The sequence below is a fragment of the Alligator mississippiensis genome, chromosome 10 (genome assembly GCF_030867095.1).
Source record: "Alligator mississippiensis isolate rAllMis1 chromosome 10, rAllMis1, whole genome shotgun sequence".
Lineage (NCBI taxonomy): Eukaryota > Metazoa > Chordata > Crocodylia > Alligatoridae > Alligator > Alligator mississippiensis.
Genome location: NC_081833.1, coordinates 21,747,012 through 21,770,040, shown reverse-complemented (window position 1 = coordinate 21,770,040; position 23,029 = coordinate 21,747,012). Strand labels below are relative to the sequence as shown.

General features: G+C 45.1%; 1 protein-coding gene across 3 annotated transcripts in view; it reads left to right on the top strand.

The window, feature by feature from the left end:
- The window catches only part of CCDC60 (coiled-coil domain containing 60), a 150,194-nt gene that overhangs the window by 64,671 nt on the left and 62,494 nt on the right, over positions 1-23,029 (top strand). For all 3 annotated transcript variants that reach the window (XM_019493766.2, XM_014593638.3, XM_014593639.3), the window contains exon 3: positions 6,026-6,117. In XM_019493766.2, coding sequence (XP_019349311.1) covers positions 6,026-6,117 — 92 coding nt within the window. The remainder of the gene's footprint in view (positions 1-6,025; positions 6,118-23,029) is intronic.

Genomic DNA, 23,029 nt, shown 5'->3' with positions numbered 1-23,029 from the left:
ATTTTCCAGCACACCAAGGCAAAGAAACACTATGAAACACACGCTATGAAACACACCATTAAGCATGCTGGAAAGGCAGCTGGCAAGCCTTCAGGGAGGAGCAGAAAAGGGGGTACAGGGAGAGCTGTATGTCCCCATTCCCCCCCCCCCCAAACTGAGATGCAGCCTCTTTGCTACAACAACCATGCATGAGGCTTCCACTAGTTCTGCAGGCAGCAAGGAGAGGGGAGCAGTGCCAGTGCCACTGCCTGTGCCTGAGTCTGCATCCCTTCCAAGAGCACCAGCCATAACCTCCCCCACCCTACTACCACCATGACAACAAGCACCAGCACCAGCATGACAGTCTCCTCCACCCCCATTTCACTTCCCATGCTGAGCCTTCCAGTGCCAGAGGAAGAGCTGGATCTAGATCTGGATCTGAGTGCCCTAGCAAGGGAAATTCTGGGAAAGGACGGGGAATCATCTGAGTTTGTGCTCCATACCCCACAAGTTCCCCTAAAGCCAGGATTCAGGTGGTGCATGCGGGCACTTGGTATGATGGGATCATGAGCACCATGAGCCGCCTGAACCCTGGCCACTCAACTAAGGAGAAGGGCTGTCCATTGACAGCAAGCATCTCCCCAGTGATCAAGGTGACTTCGCTCGCCTTGGGAACATGCCCCCCTTTCTGTTCACCTTTCCCCCACTGTTCCAGGGTGGCCTGCCTCTGCTTTGGGGACACGGGGGCTTTGGAGCAAGAGGGAGACTTCCGTTTGGGCATGCTCCTGTTGGTGCCAGGCTATGGAAGAGCAAGAGAAAAGGGGTGGTGCTTGCAAAGATGCATCGGCATCCCCGTGGTTCTCGTTTGTTTTTTGTTCCCTTGCTCCGGCTGGTTTTGGCTTGGCAGTGCAGGCAGATAGCATATGCAGGATTATCTGCCAGCTCAAAATGATCCCAGACCACACTACCCACTCACTTCTGGGGTGCAGGTACATGTGTGATGAAGGAGCTGCACAAGGCAGGTCCGCAGGTGGCCTCACACTTCACCTCTGACATCTGGAGCAGCCGGGGTGGAGATCACAGGGCACTGGTGCAACCAGTCAGGCTGTCGATGGGCTTTCCTTCAAGATGAGGTGATGGATGAGTCCCACACGGCAACAGAGATCATGAGGGCCATGAATCACTTGGTGCAGGAGTGGCTCATTGGGCAGGGTGAGCTCACCCACTGGTTCATGGTCACCAACAATGGGGCCAATATGGTCAAGGCGGTCTGTGATGCCAACTTCGTTGGCGTCCACTGTGTGGCACACAAGTGCAGTTCATAAGCTCATCTGTGAAAAGTGGTTTGTAAATTCCCTTTTGAAGATCAGGCCTGCGAGATTGGAGACAGGTGGCATTCTGTTCTTGTCTTTGGTAGATGTTTGGTGTGTGCTCATTCTGATGCCCAGTTGTTCCTTGGTGTCTCCATGTAATTTCCATTAGGGCACCAAGTGCCCTGATAGAGATATGTATTGTATTATGAAAATATCTCCACACTGGAAATATTGTTGGCAAGTTTTGCATGTCTTGTCATAGCATAGCCTTGATCCATTCGGTGTGTTTTGGGCTGTAGGAAGTTGGCTTCTGGTGGTGAGGTTAGCGAGGTTCAATGCTTGTTTGAATTTACAAACCACTTTTCACAGACGAGCCTCTGAACTGCACGTCATCAACATCCTAGGTACAGAAACTCACGGACTCAGTATAGACATTGGAATTCTGACACACTACAACCTGCCGGACATCTGTCTCCCCAGGTACCTCTCCACTTTTCCCTGTGCTGCTACACCCCCCTTCCTCCCCACCCCAGCCTGTCCCTCACCCCTTGATGCCTCCATTTCCATTTTTACTGACTGACTTTCTTGCCTGCAGTGCATGTGAGCCTCTGGCTTCTTTACTATTCCTTCCATTCAGGAGCAGCACACACACAAACTGCAGGTGCTTCCTCAGCCTGACAAAGGGTTTTTCAATCCAAAACCTTGCTAAGATATATTTCTCTAACTGTTCAGTTGGTCTACTAAAAGATACCAGATTGAGCCAAAGAACCTTGTCTGCCAGTGCCATGTCCTTAGCCCAACACCCCTAGCACCTGTCCCCAGTCAGCTGACCGGAAGGACGCAGGGCCCGGGGCACATCTAAGCCCTAGGGCTGGGGCTGGCAGGGAGAGTTCTCTGGCAACTGCTGGAGAAGAAGCTTCTGCAGGAGAGGAAAGAAAGGCTCTGACAGTTTGGCTGCCTGAGATGTTGCTAGTGCTACTGTGCTGCTTACTAAGTTATTACCTGTTGTTATTTAAAGTGGTGGACCAGTCTGAGTCTGTAGGGGAGGAGGAAGCCTCATTGGGGCACACTACCATGTTGTGTAGGGGCCCCAGCGCCAGTGAGGGTGCACCTTAACACACACAAAGTCACACATCACGAGTTTTGCTTGTCAGCAGCTTGAGGTGCAGTTTTTCGGAAGTCCCTGCATGTATCTCTTTGAAACCTGGCAGGCTTCATGGCTTCAGAAGGGGCTACCATCTCTGCTGTTTTCATCCAAATCTGCCAAAAAATGACAACGTTATAGGCAGTTTCATGATTCCCTATTATTGCCTATGGGCAAAACATCAAAATAGCATTGATACAGAGAAACAGTTTTGACGAAACGAAACGGAACAGAACAGTGCTTTGACATGAAATGAAACTCAAAACAAAACACTGTCCTGTCAAAACGAAACGGTGCTGTTTCACACAGCCCTAATGGGCATCCCCTATCTGTGGCTTTTGGCATACTGGGGACTTGAAGATGGAGGTTCCTGGCTAACAGGTCTTGCTTCTCTGTTTGTGGTCAAACTAGTTACCATATTTGGGGTCAGGAAGGAGTTTTGTCCCATGGCCAGATTGGTATAAACTCTGGGGATTTTTGAAGTGGCAGATAAGGCAGGGTGCAGAAAGCAGAGCAGCAGACCAGGTAGGGGAAAGGGATCAGTGACACTCAGGTAGTTCATACAGCTAATTTGTAGCATACCTGCTAAAAAGGTTAGCCCCTACTGTTTAAAACAAACAACAAATAAGATTCCAAAAAGCATATCTTTGAAATTATAAAGGTTTTATGAGAGTGTCAGATGTCTAGTTTAGAATCACTTCGATTACAAATGCTGCTGTTCATAAAAAGCATTGGCTGGCCTCTCTGTACTGATGCAATGCGTTTTGTTTGGTACAGAGAGACTGAGACAGGAGCTAAAACCTTCCTCTTAAATTATGCATTACTTTTTTTTCCCTGCAAACCTTTAATGTGTGCAAAGAAGAAAATCTCCTACTGCATACTTTCTAAGGAGCATAGTAAAGAAACCCCTTTTGCTCCTATGGATTTTAGGCAATCAACCCTAGAATAATCTCTCTCCTGCGCACCTCTGCAGGACTTTAGGAGATGCATAGGTCTGCAACCAATTCCCATGTATACTTTGGGTATTTCTGCATAACACAATGTAGTGCCATGCAGAGATCTGAGCCAGCTTGTGTACAAGAAACTGTATCTGCAAGGCACTACATTGTACTATGTAGACATACCATTTGTCTCTGTCCAGGGACACCCACATTATACGTTGCAGTGAACAACAAATTTACTCATGCGTTCATGCACAGTTAGCCCTGCTTTCATTACATGAATTACAAGGTTAACAAAAAATATGCAAAAAGTAATGCATGTGCATGTGCATAGCATGCAGTTTTAAAAGGATGATAACAGTGAAATAAAAATAGATTTTCTCTGGAACGCTCAAAGATACTACTTTTAAGTGAGAGTTAGTTCCATGACACGTATGAACTTTTTATCTTCTATATCAGAGGTTGGTAATTATTTCAACTGAAAGGCCACTTAACGAGTTTTGGTGAACTGTCAAGGGCTGTGTGGCAGGGCACTGTTGGTGCCTGCCACTTAAAGATCAGACCCAAGCAGCCAGCAGGTGCTTGATTGTGGCAGCCATTTTAGATCCCTGGCTGCCTATATAAATAGATCAGTTCCCTGCTGGCAGGCCAAGCAGCAACATCATCTAGCTGCAAGGCTGCTGGTATTGTCTTGGAGGTAAGGGAGGAGCTGTAGGGGATGGCTTGGAGACTCCTAGTCCTGGGCATGACCTAAAACTGCACCCTGCCAGGAGTGGGTGGCCTGGTGGGGCTCTCAGTGGTGTGGGAGCCCCCAGGAAATGCCAGGCCAGTTACCACCCCAGTGAAAAGTGGGTCAGGGTGCCTTAACCCCAGCTCCCACAACTGGGTGGGTCACCTGCTACTAGGGCCCAGAGAGCAGACCCCAGAGGAGAGAGTGGGGCTAGAGACTCAGACCTGATAGAGAGAGTACCCTTGGCTGGTCAATGCTGGGGCCAGGACCAGAACGGTCAAAAGGGCCAGGGGCCCACTGCGAGGGATGCCCGGAAGCTAAGAAGGCCTGGGGTTTCTGACTGGCCTTGGAGGTGAGGCCAGGGCCTGTACGGCCAAAGGTCCCAGGGGGATGCCACCTGAGAGGAGAAAATTGTTTCAGGGAGCTAGATAGCCTGAATGAAGGCAGGATAGGCTGCCAGAATGGAGGGATCTCAGAGGGGTCCTGATTAGAGAAGTCTGGGGCCCAGTGTGGGGCTGGCAAGATTAACATCAACAGATGCCATCTGCGAGGCATGGGCTGCAGTGTAGGGGAGGTACAGAGCCGCAGATAGCGCCCCCTGACTCAGGGCAAGAAATGGGCAGCCTCCCACCTAATTAAGATCATTAACCAATTAACAGCAAGGCATGACAGGAGAGAAGGCAGGCAGTTGGCCCAGAAACAGGTGGGTGGGCCAAAGGCGAATCAGCACTGAGAAGAACCCCCCTGTTACAGGCTGCAAGGATTTATGTGCGTTTGTTAGAGGTGTTAGCAGTGATTGTATAATAGCTCAAAATACAGTCTTACTCTTGTATATTGCGTGGCGGGGGTAAGGGGGTGTTTGTGGGGGATGTTGGGAAGTGGGTAAGTGTGTGTGGGGGGGTATGGGTGTGGTCAGTGGGGTGTGGGAGGGAGGGTTAGGGTGGGTGTTGTATGGTGGAGGGTGGGAGTGTGTGTGGGGGATATGGGGGTCTGTGGGTGTGTAGGGGATTATGGGGGGGGCTGTGGGAGAGTGTGGATGTGCTTGAGGTTATGGTGAGGGTGGGGTATGTGGGTGTGTGTATGTGGGCCGCAGGGAGGTCCTCGGAGTCTGTGGAGTGTGCGAGTCCCTGGAGCTGCATGTGGTGGCATAACTCACAGCTGCTGCACTCCCATCCCAGTCCCCGGCTGCACGTGGTGGCAGCGTGACCAGCCCAACCCAGCCCCATAGCATGCAGCTCCTGCATTCTTGCAGCATGGGGGGCCAGCCCAACTTAGCCCCATAGCACATGGTTCTACACACTCCCACCCCCTTTTCCCCAGTGGGAGGCCCTGGCCCTGGCCCTGGCCCTGGCCCTGGCCTGATGGGGCAGTTACCTGAATGTCCATGCTCGCTGGCAGGGAGGCTGGGAACAGCCATGGGCTGTCTCTAACACCCCTTAGCTCAGGGCTGGGGTGGGTCAGGCAAGGCTGGGGTGGGGGTTGGTTGTTTAGCAACCAGAGCTGTATGTCCTGTACAGAGTCACTGGCTTGCAGAGGGGCACCTCATGGCCAGGGTTTACAGAGGGGCCCCGCAGGCCAGATGGAATTGTCTGGCAGGCTGGATCTGGACCACAGGCTGTGTTTTGCCCGCCTCTGATCTATAACTTTTTAACTGTAGAGTTAGTCAAAAATGTTGTGAGAACTTTTTTTTTTGCCTTGTAATGGGGAAAACATATATTTTATGTACACTTTAAGAATATGACAGACAGAAATGTAGCCTGTCAGATGTCAGGTAAGGATTTCAAAAAGTATTAGTAATTAAAAGCAGAAGGTTAGAATGGAAACTAGCATGCACCCTCAACATTGGATGCCACTTCTGTCCCAGTCGTAATGAAATATTTTCACTAACATAATTTCTTTTCCTTTTCATTATCTCCAGTCTGCTCCACAGGAAAGTCTGAAGAAACCTGCTCAATTCAAGCAACTAGAAAAGAATCTGAGGACTCTCAGTAAAGATCTTACTCATACAAGGTAAAAATGTGACAGAAAGTGGCCATTTCAGAGCCACAGGTAGAAAGAAGAGGGATTTATTGAGCAGCAGTAGCAGCAATAAGGTTAAGAGTGTAATAGGCAGCTATCCCAAGAGTTCAGAAGAAGGAATATATTACTCTGTTTGTATAACATTGACACTTACTTCTAATGTTATTGTCTTAACATAAGGTTAACAAACAAAACATTAGGAATGTGTCAAGAATGGAATAGAAAACAATAGAGAAATTATTATAATGCCACTGTAGGAATGAATATATGCATTCATTTAGAATAATGTGTTTCATTCCCATCTCAAACATAGAGGTGTAACAACTTTCTACTTCTGGCTGAGTCCTGCTAGTGTATTATCACTAAACTATTATAACGAGAGTTCCTGGTTTTCTCTGATTTAAAAAAATCCCCAATCTTTAGCTTAAAAAAAAATTCCCAAATCCACATTTTTCTATGATCAAAATGAAACGCCATATATATCTATGTATTAGTAGCATTTCATTTTAATCACAGAAGAATGTGGATTTTGGGTTACTTTTTTAACCCAAAAACTGGTTGGGTGTTTTGTTTTGGTTTTTTTTTTTTTTTTATCCATGGAAACCAGGATCCCTGGTTGTAACCAAACACAACTTTTGGATCCTGTGTGCTTTTTAGAGAGTAGAGTCTGGACAAGACCGAATTGCATGCTTTATCTTTGCCTCCAATGTCAGCTTCCAGTATGTAGACTCCCTCTCTGATCCATGCTGTGAGATGTGAGATTGCAGTCCAGTTGTCCAGAAACCAGGACAACTCTCAAGCTTCCTCAGTCACTTATGTGTGCTTCCCAAGAGCTCTGCCTTCATGGGCACTCTGGGTTCTAGTTTCTCTCTCTCTGGAGATGTAGTAAACAGATCAACAAGATTGATCAAGATTGGGAGGCAAGGAGAAAGGGATTTGGTGGTAGGGGTCTGCTACAGACCCCCACATCAAGGGGAAGAAAGAGATTCAGGGCTCCTGAGGCAACTCTCGGAGACCATAAAAGCTAAAGAGGCGGTAGTCATGGGGGACCTAAACTACCCGGACATCTGCTGGGAGTCACAGACAGCAAAGTCCCACCGCTCACAAAGGTTTCTAACCTGTATACAGGACCTCCACCTGACACAGGAGGTACACGGTCCCACTAGGGGGAATGCCATACTGGATCTGGTATTGGCAACAGGGGATGACATGGTAGGGGACCTCCAGATCGGTAGCCATCTGGGGGACAGTGATCACCTAATAATAGAATTCACCATAAGACGTCGAGTGGGTAAGGTAACTAGTAGAGTGAAAGTGCTAGACTTTAGGAAAGCTGATCTCAATGAACTCAGGCGATTAGTCAAGGACGCACTGCAAAGTAGGAGTTTTGATGGGATGGGTGCCCAAGAAGGGTGGCTGTGCCTTAAGGAAATGATCCTTTGGGCACAAAGCAAGATGATCCCCGAGCGAGGCAAAAGAGGGAAAGGGGTGAGGAGGCTTCCCTGGCTGACCACAGAAATCCAGGGCAGCCTAAGGGCCAAAAGGGGAGCACATAAAAAGTGGAAACAGGGAGAGATCACCAAAGACGAATATACCTCCTCTGCTTGTGCTTGTAGGGAGGCGGTTAGACGGGCCAAAGCTACCATGGAGCTGAGGATGGCAACCCAAGTAAAAGACAACAAGAAATTGTTTTTTAGATATATAGGGAGTAAAAGGAAGACCCAGGGAGGAATAGGACCCCTGCTAAATGGGCAGAAACAATTGGTGACGGACAGGGGGGACAAGGCTAAACTCCTCAACGAGTTCTTTGCCTCAGTGTTCCTAAGCGAGGGGCACGACAAGTCTCTCACTGGGGTTGTAGAGAGGCAGCAGCAGGGCACCAGACTTCCATGCGTAGACCCTGAGATGGTGCAGAGTCACTTGGAAGAACTGGATGCCTAAGTCGGCAGGCCCGGATGAGCTCCATCCGAGGGTGCTGAAGGCACTGGCCGACATCATTGCAGAGCCACTGGCGGGAATATTCGAGCACTCGTGGCACACGGGCCAAGTCCTGGAGGACTGGAAGAGGGCCAACGTGGTCCCCATTTTCAAAAAGAGGAGCAAGGAGGACCCGGGCAACTATAGGCCAGTCAGTCTCGCCTCCATCCTTGGCAAAGTCTTTGAAAACATTATCAAGGCTCACATTTGTGAGAGCCCGGCAGGACAAATTATGCTGAGGGGAAACCAGCACGGGTTTGTGGCAGGCAGATCATGCCTGACCAATCTAGTCTCTTTTTATGACCAGGTTACGAAACGCCTGGACACAGGAGGAGGGGTGGATGTCATATACTTAAACTTCAGGAAGGCCTTCAGTACGGTATCCCACCCCATACTAGTGAACAAGTTAAGAGGCTGTGACTTGGATGACTACACAGTCCGGTGGGTGGCGAATTGGCTAGAGGGTCGCACCCAGAGAGTCGTGGTAGATGGGTTGGTTTCGACCTGGAAGGGTGTGGGCAGTGGGGTCCCGCAGGGCTCGGTCCTTGGACCGATACTCTTTAACGTCTTCATCAGTGACTTGGACGAGGGAATGAAATGTACTCTGTCCAAGTTTGCAGATGACACAAAGCTATGGGGAGATGTGGACACGCCAGAGGGCAGGGAACAGCTGCAAGCAGACCTGGACAGGTTGGACAAGTGGGCAGAAAACAACAGGATGCAATTCAACAAGGAGAAATGCAAAGTGCTGCACCTAGGGAGGAAAAAAGTCCAGCACACCTACAGCCTAGGGAATGACCTGCTGGGTGGCACAGAGGTGGAAAGGGATCTTGGAGTCCTAGTGGACTCCAAGATGAACATGAGTCAGCGGTGTGACGAAGCCATCAAAAAAGCCAATGGCACTTTATCGTGCATCAGCAGATGCATGACGAATAGGTCCAAGGAGGTGATACTTCCCCTCTATCAGGCGCTGGTCAGACTGCAGTTGGAGTACTGCGTGCAATTCTGGGCGCCACACTTCAAGAAGGATGCGGATAACCTGGAGAGGGTCCAGAGAAGGGCCACTCGTACGGTTAAGGGCTTGCAGACCAAGCCCTACAAGGAGAGACTAGAGAAACTGGACCTTTTCAGCCTCCACAAGAGAAGGCTGAGAGGCAACCTTGTGGCTGCCTATAAATTCATCACGGGGGCACAGAAGGGAATTGGTGAGTATTTATTCACCAAGGCGCCCCCGGGGGTTACAAGAAACAATGGCCACAAGCTAGCAGAGAGCAGATTTAGACTGGACATTGTGAAGAACTTCTTCACAGTTCGAGTGGCCAAGGTCTGGAATGGGCTCCCAAGGGAGGTGGTGCTCTCCCCTACCCTGGGGGTCTTCAAGAGGAGGTTAGATAGGCATCTAGCTGGGGTCATCTAAACCCAGCACTTTTTCCTGCCTATGCAGGGGGTCGGACTCAATGATCTATTGAGGTCCCTTCCGACCCTAACATCTATGAATCTATGAACCTCCTTGATGCATACCACAAGTGTTTCGATCTCACCTCCTGATTGCAAAGCAGACGTACCCCCAGGTACCATTCATTATATTTGTTCAGTAATAACTTAAGTAGTTATTAAACTGCATTTGTAGAGTCTTTTAAAATGTTTTCCTGGAAACTTCTAACTTTCTAAATGTGAATGTTAATGTTAACTTAGAAAAAAAAATTAACAGCTTTTGCAACTAAAACAACAAGCAGTTGTATAAAAAAGATGATTTACTCCTGACAGGGCTTAGTTATAACCTGCTGCAAATAAACACTGACAAATTACCACTGGCAATCCCAGCAGCATACAGATTACACAAGTGTTTACAACAAGGTCTGTAGACTTAGTCTCTGAAAGCATTTTCTACACAACAATTGCCAAATTAAAGCAAGGAGCAATAAGGAAGACAGATCATTAGTCCAAGGAACAGATAATTTCTTAGGTTAAACCTGGAAAATTTGGGGGGTTTTTTTTTTATTGCTGAAAGGCTTTATTAACAATATATATTAAAAACAAAGATTTTATGACCTGCAACATTAGCATAAATTTATAATAAGTTTATAATTGCACAAAAGTTTACTTCTCGAAGTAAATGTAACTATCCTCTTGGAACACATGTTATAGTGCAACTAGAACACTAAAGCTAGGTACAGATGTTATACTTAATGTGTGTTAAGTGCTTTAAAGTCATAACAGAACAGACGTTCATGGCATTTAAAGATTTTTAGAGCAGGATCTGCCATTTTTAAGTTAACCCTCGATGGATGTGGTATTAGATTAAAGCACTTGAGGTTGGAGCACTTTTTTTGAACATCTGTACCATATCCATTGTACTTCAGCATGTAATTTTGCTGTCATCCCAGGGGCCCCTCACTGGGTGGCTTGCTAGCCTCAGCTAGTGCTCATCTGCTTCAGAGCACTTCAGGGGACAGGGAGGAAATGGAGCCTCTCTGCCATGTGGACCCAGCTCAAACCCCACCAACCCCTGTGCCCACAAGCTTGGAGGGCATCTCTCAGCTGCAGCCAGGCTGTGCCACTTTTATCGCACTGGAAACAGAGAGGCTCCATTTTCCCCCCCCACCCCACCCCCCCGGCCCAGTTCCTGGCGTAGCAAAAAGCCAAGCCAGGCAGCCCTGTGCTGGAGTTTCTAGCTGCCATTGTCAGGAGGCTTAGGGGACGGGGGCAGGGAAAGGAGCCCCCCACCGCAAAGGCCACCTCACAGCTTGCTGGCTGGCGTCTCGGTGGGGGGAAGATCTGGGCTGTGTCCACATGGCAGGGAACTCCCATCGCAGCCACTCGACAGCTGCAGCCAAGAGTTGCAGCGGAGGACTGCCCGATCCAGCCCAGTTTATCATCCTTGCCAAAAACTGGGGCCAGCAGGGGGAGGAAGGGAGTCCCCTTACAGTACAGATCCACCCCCACCACCCAAGACCCCAGCCAAAAACTGTGGTGGGGGTGCTCCCTTTCCTCACCCACCTACCCAAGCCTCCTGACAGCAGCAGCCAGAAGCCGCAGCACGGGGCTGCTCAGCCCAGCTTTTCACCACGCTGGGAACTGGGGCCAGGTGAGGAAAAGACTCCCCCTGCCATGAGAGGGCACCCCCCCCCCCTACATACAGTTTGCTGGCTGGAGTCTCAGGGTGGGGCCAGTCCAGGTCCATATGCAGGGGTCATCCGTTCCCCCCTGCCCCCTCCTCCATGACCCAGTTCCTGGCCTGGTGAAGAGCCAGGCTGGGCAGCCCTGGACTACAGCTCCTGGCTGCAGCTGTCAAGAGGCTGGGGTGAGGGGGTTGGGGAAAGGGAGCCATCCTGCTGCATGGACCTGGCCTTCCCCCCCCCCTGCAGCTCCCCAGCCAGCAAGCTTGGGGGGGAGGGATCTTGTGGTGGGGGAGCTAGCTAGTGGGGAGGGGCTGGGGAGAAGGGCCTGCACTGAGCTGCCCCCCCCCCCTTTCATTGCCCCCTGTCTTCCCTGCCCTATTATCATGGTTAAATCCTTATGACATTTAGCATCATAAACTTGGTAACAAAATATTTGTTAAAACCAAACAGCAATAAATGCAATGTCTATCATCAAAGTTGGAAAGACCAGTTTGATAAGACATGACTCATTTGCCTGAAATGTGTTGTTAGCTCTGTTAGATTGGCTGTCTGCATTCATTATTCGCAGTTAAATTTCAGTGTGATTGTCACCTGGAGGTCAAATTACAGGGTTTTTTGATGGTAAACCCCCTCAGCTTAGTTTTGGTTATTGAGTTTTGGGATACATCTACATTGAACTAGTCTTGTTCCAAATTGCTGTTTAGTTTTGAACATTCTGCAACGCACAAATGACCATCAGGGGACTGGATCTGATGATCTCATGAGGTCCCTTCCAGCCCTAAATTTCTGTGACTCTGTGAATCGCATGACATCATTCTTAGAAGTCTCGGTAGAGAGAGGTCCATGATTGATTGGGCGTGGAGAGTGAAAACTACCTCCTTTTCCCACAGACAAAGTTTAACAAACTAGGATGAGTCTTACTCTAAGGTAGGATTGAAAAGCATGCCTTTCCTAAATTATGTCAGTTTTGTAGATCAGGTTAGAATTGTGTCTTCCGGGGCTCTCAATTTTACATTTTTAAATTGCTGAAAATTAAAATGAGTATATCAGAGCTAAAGATTCTCTGAACTTTACAGAGGATCTGAACCTAGTAAAACCCATGTGATTGGATTTATATGCCCATATGCCTGAGAATTGGAGAAGGGGCTAGTGCAGGTACTAGACAACCCAAAGTGCTCTGGGTGGATCTGATTGCAGCTGTTATAAAAGACATTTTGCTGAGGAGAAGTCTTTTTCTAGGGAAGCCTCAAAGAGGAATCTCTGAAATAAGCCAGTTCTATATAGAAGGTTGCATAATATGTGCTTCAAGACTGACATTCTAGTTCATTTCATACAAAAAATCTGAACCTGGGTACATAAAAACTGACCCAGAGGGGGCTTGGCTGAAACAAGAGGACCCAGTGATTTTTATTACTATTTACAACAGGGCTAAACAAAAGATGCTTATAATAAGTGACTTAAGGTTGTAGAATGTTTGGACTTGGCCAGCCTAGAAGTATTATGATTTGAATTAGCTTTTCTTTGGGAATACTGTCAGCAAAGTTCAAAAGTTTCTCTCAGATATAGTGGATATTTTAATAGCGGTTTGTAGATCCATCATTTTAGAGAGCCCTCAAGTGCAAATTTGTACTTATAAAAGCACTAGAGTGTTGGTCCTGGAGAGTAGTATGTAACTTTTTTATACAGAACTGGCAGGCATCTGTTAGAAGCCCCATCATTATACTACAGATCTCACCCAGAGAGAGTAACTGAGGGATTTCAGCAGCAGAAAAAAAACTCAAAGGCCAGGCTTGCATGTTTTTGTTTTTCATAATGGTTTACCATGTAAAAATAAATATTAATGCAGTTTGGTGTATTTAGGCCAGACTATATGGGAGAAAAAACAAAAGTGTACAATTTTGCTTTTGCCCCCAGCGTGCTCCAGGTAGTATGACAGTAGTGTATTAGGGATGCTTGATGATCTAATGGTACGGGCAAAGGAGTATGAATCAAGAGGATGGTGATTCTAAGACTTGGCTGAGCCACTAACTCTTTTTATGACCTTGTGCAAATCATTTGACCTCTTTTCACCTCTGTCAAGAGCACTGTAAATTGATACTGGAAACTAAATGATGTATCTGAACTGAGCTCTCCTGTATAAATATATATCTTTTTAAATTGGCATGGACAGCACAATGTGTATGAGGATGTCATGTCCGTTGTGACTGAAAGCCAAAAATATTTTGTTGTGGTGGAGTTTCTTCCACCATCTTCAGTAAAACCTATAAGTTTTATTAAGTTAAATGTAACTGAATTAAATAATATTGCTATTCATATTTTTATTGATTTTTCTTTTCCTACTCTCTTAAAATGTGGATATATTTAACTGAGAAATCTAATAATACTTATCACTTGTATATGTGTACATATGAAATATAATTAGTTCATCTTCATAACGCCCCAGAAGGGAGACAGATGAGTAGGCAAGTATTAGTAACCCCATCGGTAAACTGGGAAAACTGAATAGGAAGATTAGATGAATAACAAGATTATTTTAAAATGTCAAGATTGCAACCAAGGTGTTGGAAATTAAAGTGCTTTGCTTATTTCTCACTGGTGTTTCTATTTCTCTGACTTTTTTTTCTTTAAAGCAGCCTACTAAATGTAAAGATTTCAGGAAAAAGGATTTTTTAGATGGTCTTCTAGCACATCCAAGGGAACGAGCGCAGGATTTGTTTCCTACAAAATGGGTGCATCTTCACAAGGTGCTAACTGCACAGGATCCATATAATAGTGTACAGTAGCACGTTACAGCACCAACAGTGCTAATACACTATTGCACAGTATTATTAGGCAGTAGCATGTCATATAGATGTGCCCAATATTGAACATTTTGCTTACTCTTATTTTAACTGAAGACATTTCTCAGTTTCTCATATTACTTTGAAATGATTAGAATTGTATTATAATCATTTAATCATATCATGTGCCATAAAAATATATTCAACACAAAATCGGCATAAGTGCAATTAATTTACTTTCACTTCTACTCACTTCCACTGTACTCTTCTGTATATCATATAAGCATTGAAATGTTTTGATTCCCACTATATGCATTTTGGAACAATATGCCAACCACTTATCTTGATTACTTGAATGATGTTGTTTTATCTAAATCCACCATGCAGAGAAATAACAATGGCAAAAGAGGAGTAATGACCCAATAGCCCTACTGAAAACAAATATTTGAGATAGGAACCTGTGGACTGGTGCAAACTCTGGTTTAGATAATTGCATCACTAATCAGGATCCTAAATGTGTAGGAATACATCTGGATAATAACTGCAGCATGCGGGAAAGGAGATAGCTGAGAAAAGAAAAAGCAGGGGAAAAAGAAATGTTTTGAACATGAGCCACTAGCAGCCATGAGGCACCTTTGCTGCTGCCTTTCCTTCTTATGACAGAAAATAAATATTTGCTAAAAGTTACGGGCTAGGGACAGGCACTCAATTCCCGCAGTGTTGGACATTTCCCAGAAATTTTCCAGAAGTCTGAAGTGTTGGAAAATATGGTGAGAAGGAGGAGCTCATATGCGTTTCAGCCTCTTGGCTGGAGAGCAACAGAGTTGCCGCAAGTTCTCCAGCCAGAGGGCAATAGGGAGCTACTTCTTTGCTTTTAAGGTCTGCTTAAGATATGAAAAAACATAATTAAAATAATGATAACCTGTAATTTTAACATCACACCCACTTAAAACCACATTCTTTCAAACATGCACAATATTTTTCCTTCAATACCCTCAGTGACACGAAAAAGGACATAGTAGGCAGAGCAGCTGTTCATCTTAGTCATCCATTGTCAATCTTCAGTCCTTCCCTTTTTCTTTCTCCCCGATGCACTTAAAGTACTGTTTGTGCTCCCTGTTGATTGTTGCACTCATGGCTTTACAACTCATTGGTTGTGTTAGGTCACTTTAGACAGAACTCTGTCAGCTAAAAAACATCAGATGCCTGTGTCAAAATGCAATTAGGAGTTTACTTGTCTGTGTGCAGGCAGAAAAAGATAAACCAACTGAAGAATCTGTAGCTGATGATCTGTTCTCTTTCTTTGTAAGTCAGAGCTTCTCAACTTCTTTAAGTGAGGACTGAATCTGAGTTCCTATAAAGAAGTTCTGATTGACATAACCAAGTATTTGTCAGTGTAAGGTTCAATGGATAGAGCACATTACAGTAGTAGAGACAAAGCCTTTGTCCTTCAGCATTCAAATACCTTTCTAACTTTGAGCAAAGCGTTACGTTTTCAGTTCTGCAGCAGAACATCTTCTTTGCTATTTTTACTAAAACTAACCAAACTCAAGCACAGAGACTTTGAAATGACATCCAGCTCTAAGAGAGATCCTTCCTTACTGCTCTGCTCCTATGACATCTCTAAATGTGATCTAAAAATAATGTTCAGTAATCCACAGTTGGGAAAGGAGTTACTGTTTGAGAAACAAAAGAGCAGAAGTCTTTATAACTAATCATAAATTATTGAAAGATATAGGAACACATATCAAAAAAGGTTACTTAAGCATTCAAGGTCTGCACCTCTGAATCCAGAAAGACACGAATGATAAATCACACATGATGCTCAGCTCACCCAGAAAGAGTGTACAAGAGCACTAGAAACACTGTCACAGCTATACAAAAAAAGTAGTTAGAAAGGAGTAGGCTTACTTAAATGAGCCCAACTGAAAATATTGTCTTGCCAGGAAAGGTGACATGGGAAGATGACAAGAGTAGCAGTGGTAGAAGCTGGAAAAGAATCTCAGAGATTGTCATAATGGCCACCATATCAAATTTCAAATATCTTTAAGAAGGCAAAAATATTTATTTGCCTCCACCACCCATCAGGTTGTTCTGATCAGTGACCTTTCTGGTTAATACTAGCAGTCTTCATTTGGTGCCAAACACAAGTAATTCCTTTTGGGAAGAAATGTCAGATCACTTTATGGTGAAAATGAAGTGCTTTTGAACTGACCAGTCTTTATTTCCATTTAAAAAAAAAAAAAAAAAAGAGCAATTTTTTTGAGGTGGTAAGTCTTTTTCCGTATCTAGACCGAGAAGCTCACTAAGCAGCTATTGCCAGAAGTACTGAGTATACTTTGCAGTACAACCTGTATTTTGGGGCAGGGGGTGTATCTGGCTGGGAAAGACCAATGGGGGAAAACAAATGTTTATTATATTAAAATTATCTACGTCATGTTTTACATGGACAAATTCCTGGCATCTCTGAGGGAAGCTAATGTATGGCCATTGCTCAAGAACTGCTATTGAACTTGAAGTGTCCAGAAGTCCACAACCTAAGAGCTTATTGTTGGTTAAGATTACTACAAAAGTTGTTGCAATACAATTTTGTGTTGAGAGTGCTTGGATATTGTCAGCCATAGGTGCCAACTATTACTTTTGCTGAGGGGGCAGGGCTAAGATGATGGACATGTGGAAAGTTGTATGCATTTCAGGTGGCAGCCCTCTTCCCAAGGGGGGCCAGGGCCCTCGGGCCCCCACATACTCAGGACCTATGGTCAGCAGCCTGCCTGTGGACCTGAATATAGCAAAGGGATTGCACTGGTGACTTTGGTAGATAATGGCACATACCAAACAGTACTGCCGGGTTCATTTCACTATCCTTCCTTTCCCTTTTGTGTCCCTGTGACAAAGTATTTAGCAGAATTTGCAGATTCATTAGACTCTGACAGGGCTGTGCCGTGAGCGCCTCTGCTGCAACCTCTAGGCTATCAACCCTGTGCCTTAGTGCCCATGCTACCCCAGCTCCCTCATTTGATTATTAAGTTAACAAGGTGCATCTTGGTTTAAATGGACAAATGATAAAAGGGTTAGATCGAAGTAATCCCATAAAAATGTTCATAATTATCCAAGTTGTCTTTGCTCATGATTTAACTTGATATAACTTTCAAATGATAAACCAGAGTCCTTTGTCATTTGAAGATTCAGAAAATAAATAATTCTGGGATGTACATTCATTTTAATTATATCAATTCTGGCCATTCAGGATAGGAGACAAAGCTGCCATTTTACAGTGTCACTGGGTATTTGTTTCAGTTGTAAGTAAAGCTTGTGTGGATGACATTGGAAAGGATAAGAAATATTCTGAGATACTGACTGAAGTTTATTTGCAGCTTTGAAATGGGAGACAAGAGAGGTGTGAGTGCCTCTCTTTGGGAATGCTCCATTCTGCGAAACTTTAATTGTTTCGATACCTGCTATTTCTCTGGACAAATACGGAGGAATTGAGGCAGAGGGAGTTCTGAAAGGATTGATATTGACAAAATAATATAATCTGCATACAAACTTATCTTGTGCTCATCTCTCTTCATTTGTATCTCTTCCCTTCTGGACGATTTCTTATGGGTTGCCAGGCATTCAAGGGATAAATTAAAAGGACAAAGGAGGCGTAATCCTGCCTCATTACTTTTTTTCCAGCCGAAAGCCCTGTGACAGAATTCTGTTTGTCAGTACAGATACAAGAGGAAAACTTTAAGGGTCTGCAAAGCAATTAGGAAAAATTTGAACCAAAATCAAGTATTTTTTACTATTATTCATAAGAAATGGCTGTTCTACCCTTCAGCTAAAGGGATTTAAACTAATTACGCCAGAAGTTAATTGAATGAGGTGCATATTACATTTTCATTTCACTTACCTCCCTTGAGTCCCTCTTTGTTTCTAAATCCTTATACTACCCTTTGCACTGGAGGTGATTCTGGCACTCTGCTTTCCCTTTTGCTTGTATGTAAAGTTGATCAAAATTCATCAAAAGATTTCTAGGAAAAATATCTAGAAAACGTTTGTGTATTGTTTCCCATGTTCTGACCAGGTGCAGTTCTAAATGACTGTCTTATCTGTTTCTTTTAGAAACAGCTTCCATTGGTCCTGAAAAGTTATTGTCCTAAATGTGAAAAAGGCCAACTGTATGAGCAATAGCATGGATTTGTGGCAGGTGGTGCCAAAGCTAAATGGGAAGCAGTGGATCACATTTGTGTTGGTGAAACAAAGACAAAGAGAACTGCCTCTGCAGAGGGTCCCAGGACATCATCTAAGCAGATGAACCAGCATAAAGCTGACAAGATATTGTCATGTCTGATCACTGCCATCAGGGCTTTGACAGCTTTAAGCTACGTGTTCAAAAGGAAACGATCTGTGCTGCTTTATGAGCCACTCAAACCTTTATTTGCAAAAATGGCATATTAAACCTCTGTAGACTTATTGCATTTTGAAATATGAAGAAAGTGGCCCCTTGTGCATCTATTTCACTGTGTTGCGTTAGTTGAACAAACATAAGTGTCAAACTGCTGGCAATTTAATCTTTAACAGTATTCCACTGTTTGCCTTTTATGCTCTAAATAAGAATCTGAATGTTTCTTCTTTAAGATCTTTAAAGATTCCTGAAAGAAGAAACATATAAGTCAGACTGTGCTCAAATAGCTCTGGCTAAAGCACTTTTTATGTCAGAAATGACAGCACACTAAGGATAGGTTTTTCCTGTTCTTTTAGTTCCGGTGGGCAAGAGAAGCAGTCTTTGGGGGGGAGGGGGGGTAATATGTATATGTATATATAATTTTCTTTTTTCTTTTTTTTTTTTTTTTAAGTACAAAACTGACTACCTTTGTGCTTGGAATGGCAGCAACTTCTAGAAAGATTTCAAATGGCCAGAATTTCTTAGGCTAGGGGGTTTTTGTTCTGACTTTCACTGAGCTTATCCTATGAGAATGTATACTAAGCCTGTTCTAATGTATATAGACAGTAAAGACTTCAATATTCAGGGATATTGTTAAGTTGGTATTCATTAGCGCAAGTATTTACTATAAGATTTAGTGGAATGGAGGCAAAAAAGGCAGAGTGGGGTTAAGGAGAATGGAAGGAAAGAGGAGGAAAAAATTGGGCAATACTAACTGTACAGGGAAATGTTTATCTACTAATATTAGTTTTTTCTATAGTTAATACTTCATAATGTCAGTTACTTGGAAACCAGTGTTCTGTGGTCTTTTGCAGCTTGGCAGAAATCACTCTAATTGGCATGTTTCTAGCACTGTCATTGCTGGCAGTTTGCAGAATTTTTTTAGGAAAGAAAGTCTTTTTACATGAATGATGGCTCACATTAATTAGACAGCAGTCATGGGCAAAGACATCTATTTAAGTGCATGGATGTATGAATCATTATCTCTAGCATCAATCACTGGAAAAATGGCTATTTTAGGTTCTCATCAACATTTGACTTTCCAGGTTGCTCTGCTGAGTCTCAGTTTCCATTTTTTCATGGAAGACTCTGTGCATGTATTTGAAATTTCATAAACAGAAGTAGTTTGTTTATCAGAAATTACTATATCTGTATTAGACACAGCGTAATTTCAAGTATCTTAACACAGTCATGCATGTATTTCTTCTCAGGGTGTGCTTGAGCAACTCTTTGCACTAACAATAGGTTTTCTGTTGCTGGCTAGTACAGTGGTACCCAACCTACTGGCCCCGTGCACCAGATGAGTGGTGCAGAGTCAGTCTGCAGGCCAGAGCCACATGGGGCACGTCCACACGTGCAAGCACGTGCACTTGCAGCAGCTCAAATAGAAGCAGTGCAAATTTGAGCCAGGGCTTTTTGCGTCAGCACACGTGCTCAGACATGTACTTTGTTGTGGAGCAAATTGTGCTACTTGGGGCAAAATAACCCTGCCTGGCTCCTCCCGGATCTGCAGCCAGTGGGAGCTAGAGCCTGGGGCCAGAACCTGTGTTGTCCCCAGCAGTATAAAAAGCTGCCCTGTCCTGGCCCCAGCAGTATAAAAAGCTGCCCTGGCTACTGCTCAAGGCTACTAGCTCTCAGAAGCTTCTGGGGCCCAGCCAGTTGGTACTTGGGGACACTACCCCTTGTGCCAGCTGGACTGCTGAAGCAGCCCTGAGAGTTCCCTGCACCCTCTACCCACTGCAGCAGTCTGGCAGTGGGGGCTGCTGCCTGGCTGTGACCTGCTGTGCACCTGCCAGACTCGGATGGGGACTGCACAGCCGGTAGAGGTATCTGCCCTCTGGGCCAGCTACCAGTGGACTGTGGTTGCAGGGTTGGCCTCTGTGTGGCACTACAGCCACATGTGCCCCCTGCCTGGCTATCTGGGCAGCTATCCCCCGGAAGATGTTCTGGGTGTGGTGGCCTGCTTTCAACTGTCAAAGCATGTCCATCTGGCCAGGAGGTCAGCCACAGCCAGCTGGGTCCAAGGTGCCAGCTCTGAGCAGGCAGGGTCCTGCCACTGGCCTCCCTAGCATGAATTCTGGTGTTCCCTATTGGAAAACTGAAAAACCCCTGATTAAAAATAATCCCAAAATCACTCTGTAAAATAACCCCAAATCCATGTTCCTCCACAATTAAAACAAAAGACCACTATAAAGGGAGTGATACAGAGACAGTAGTCAGTTGGACAATGTTTTATTGATATATCTACAGTGTTAAAGCAAGTCTCTTATCATAATAAAGTGAACTCTAAATAAATGTTTCATGAATATATATTTTGCTGCTCTCCCACAGGGGGTTCGGCCCCCCAGCAGGAGCCAAATGGCCCCTGCAGGGGCTACAACCCCCCCCCCCCCCCGCAGGGTAGAGGTTGGGGGCCTTAGGGGGACTGGCTGGGGTTGGGGCTGGGCAATGCAGGGGGTGAGGTTGGGGAGGGCAGGGGTCAGGGGGGGGGAAGTGGGCAGGGCCAGCAGCATCCCCCCTCCCCCCCCGACCCCTTACTCTCTGGCACTGGAGCCCTGGTGCTGAAACACGCGGCCTGGGTGGCCGTGTGTTTCAGCACCAAGGCAAGGGGCCAACCACAGGTGTTGTGGCAACCAGAGTGTTTCAGTGGAGGACCCAGCCTCTGGTTGCCTCAGGGCACGGTCTGGGGCTGTGTCCTGCTCCGCTTTTTTAAACTTCAATTTTATTTTTTTTTTTATTTTATTTTTTTTTTTTTTTTTTTTTTTTTGACCCCTGGATATCCAGGGGTCTAATTTTCTCCACACGCTACAAACTTGCAATACGGAGAACATTTTTTTTTTTGTTCTTGTACATGCCTGTTGCCCCGCCTCAAAGGGGTTTGAGATGGGGCAAGAGGCACATGCGCGCTTGTCTGGACGTACACATGGGGCCAGTCATCATGTGTAATCCAGCCACACATTGGCCTGACCCCATGCACTGGATCCAGTCACATACTGAATGTTTCTGTATGTCCTGACTCTGTGTGCCCAAATCTGGCCACGGAGCGACCCCACATGTCATCCCAATCTAGAGTATAGGGCCATGTTATCCAGGGCTACCCACAGGTCCAGAAATTTGGCAGCAGCAAAGCACCAATTGATGTTGCCATCACCCCACTGCTGCCAAATATCTGGATCTGTAAGGATCCCCATGGGCCAGATGGCATGGCTCCACTGGGCCAAGCATCACTGAACTAGGAGAGTGTCACTTTCCATACCTGCTTGATTTTTTTGGATAATGAGGAACTGCTTTTATATCAGCATTTCCAACTGTTTTATAGACATTAACTACATATATCTCAGAACAGCCTGGCACATAGTTATGAGACATAAAGGAATTAGTTCAATCATTAAAATGCAGCAACTTCTCAGAGCTCATGTTTTACGTGTGTATTATTCTATAGGAGCACCACGTAACTTTAGAAATAGGAAGTGAAAAAGAATACTATATCCAAATGAAGTTGCAACAACAAAGGCAAAATTTAATTATTGCACTTCAATCTGGCATTAACATTTCTACTCCTTTTAATAATTGCCAGGAGCTCTTACATAATTACAGGTTGTCAGTATTTCAGTTTCATTATAGATCCAAAAGTAGCCACACTCTGAAACCATTCAATGTCAGATGTACTTTGCAGTGCTTCCTTTAGCTAGATATTACTTTAAATTCTCTTGAGATCCAAGTGGTAATCTGCTCTGTCTCTCCTTAGTTTAAGTGATCTAAGTGGCTGGATTGCAGGTAATTTTAAATGTTTATTTAGAATGCTTCTGTTGATTTCTGTTTTTAATCCATAGATATAACAGTCTGAAACATTCAGATTGTACTACTTTGGTTACATTTATTGTGGTTATGAAGTATTGCCTTATATTTAATGCAGAGATGTACTATTGTTACATGGCTTTATTATTACAGAGAATCTTGGTCAAAAGAAAGCTGAGTGGCAATGTGAATAATTGCTCTTGCTTTTCATAGAAACATAGAAAATCATTTTCACCACAGAAGATCTGGATTCATACACAGTGGGTGCATCTACACATGCAGTTCATTTGAAGCAAAAAACTTTGGAGCAGTCTGAGCCAGAGTAGACTTCACTCCTGGGTGCAGCATCTATACATTAGCTTGGGACAGCAGCAATGTGAGTCGGGGTTGATCAGTTTATGCCAGGACCAGGGATCAGCCCCAGGCTGCCAGTGGTGGTGTTGGGTGGTAGAGGGGCTGGCTGGGCCAGGAGGGCACCTAGAATGTAGACCCATTTGGCTAGGCATTAGACAGGATTCTGGCCACGGGCTGGCTGGGCTGACCAGGTGCAATTTACACCCATGGTCAGTGTCTACACATGCATTTAATAACAGTTAATTTACCCCACCATAAAATAGTCCTGTCGGAGACAGTACTATCTTATGGCAGTGTGAATTAGTTTACTGTAGCCTAATAGCATCACACGTGTAGACAGTGAAGCTTTACTCCACAGTTAATTAGTCTACTCCACAGTTAAATGCACATGTAGACATGGCTAGTTTGTCACAAAAGCAATACAACTGGCAGTGTCCATGTCA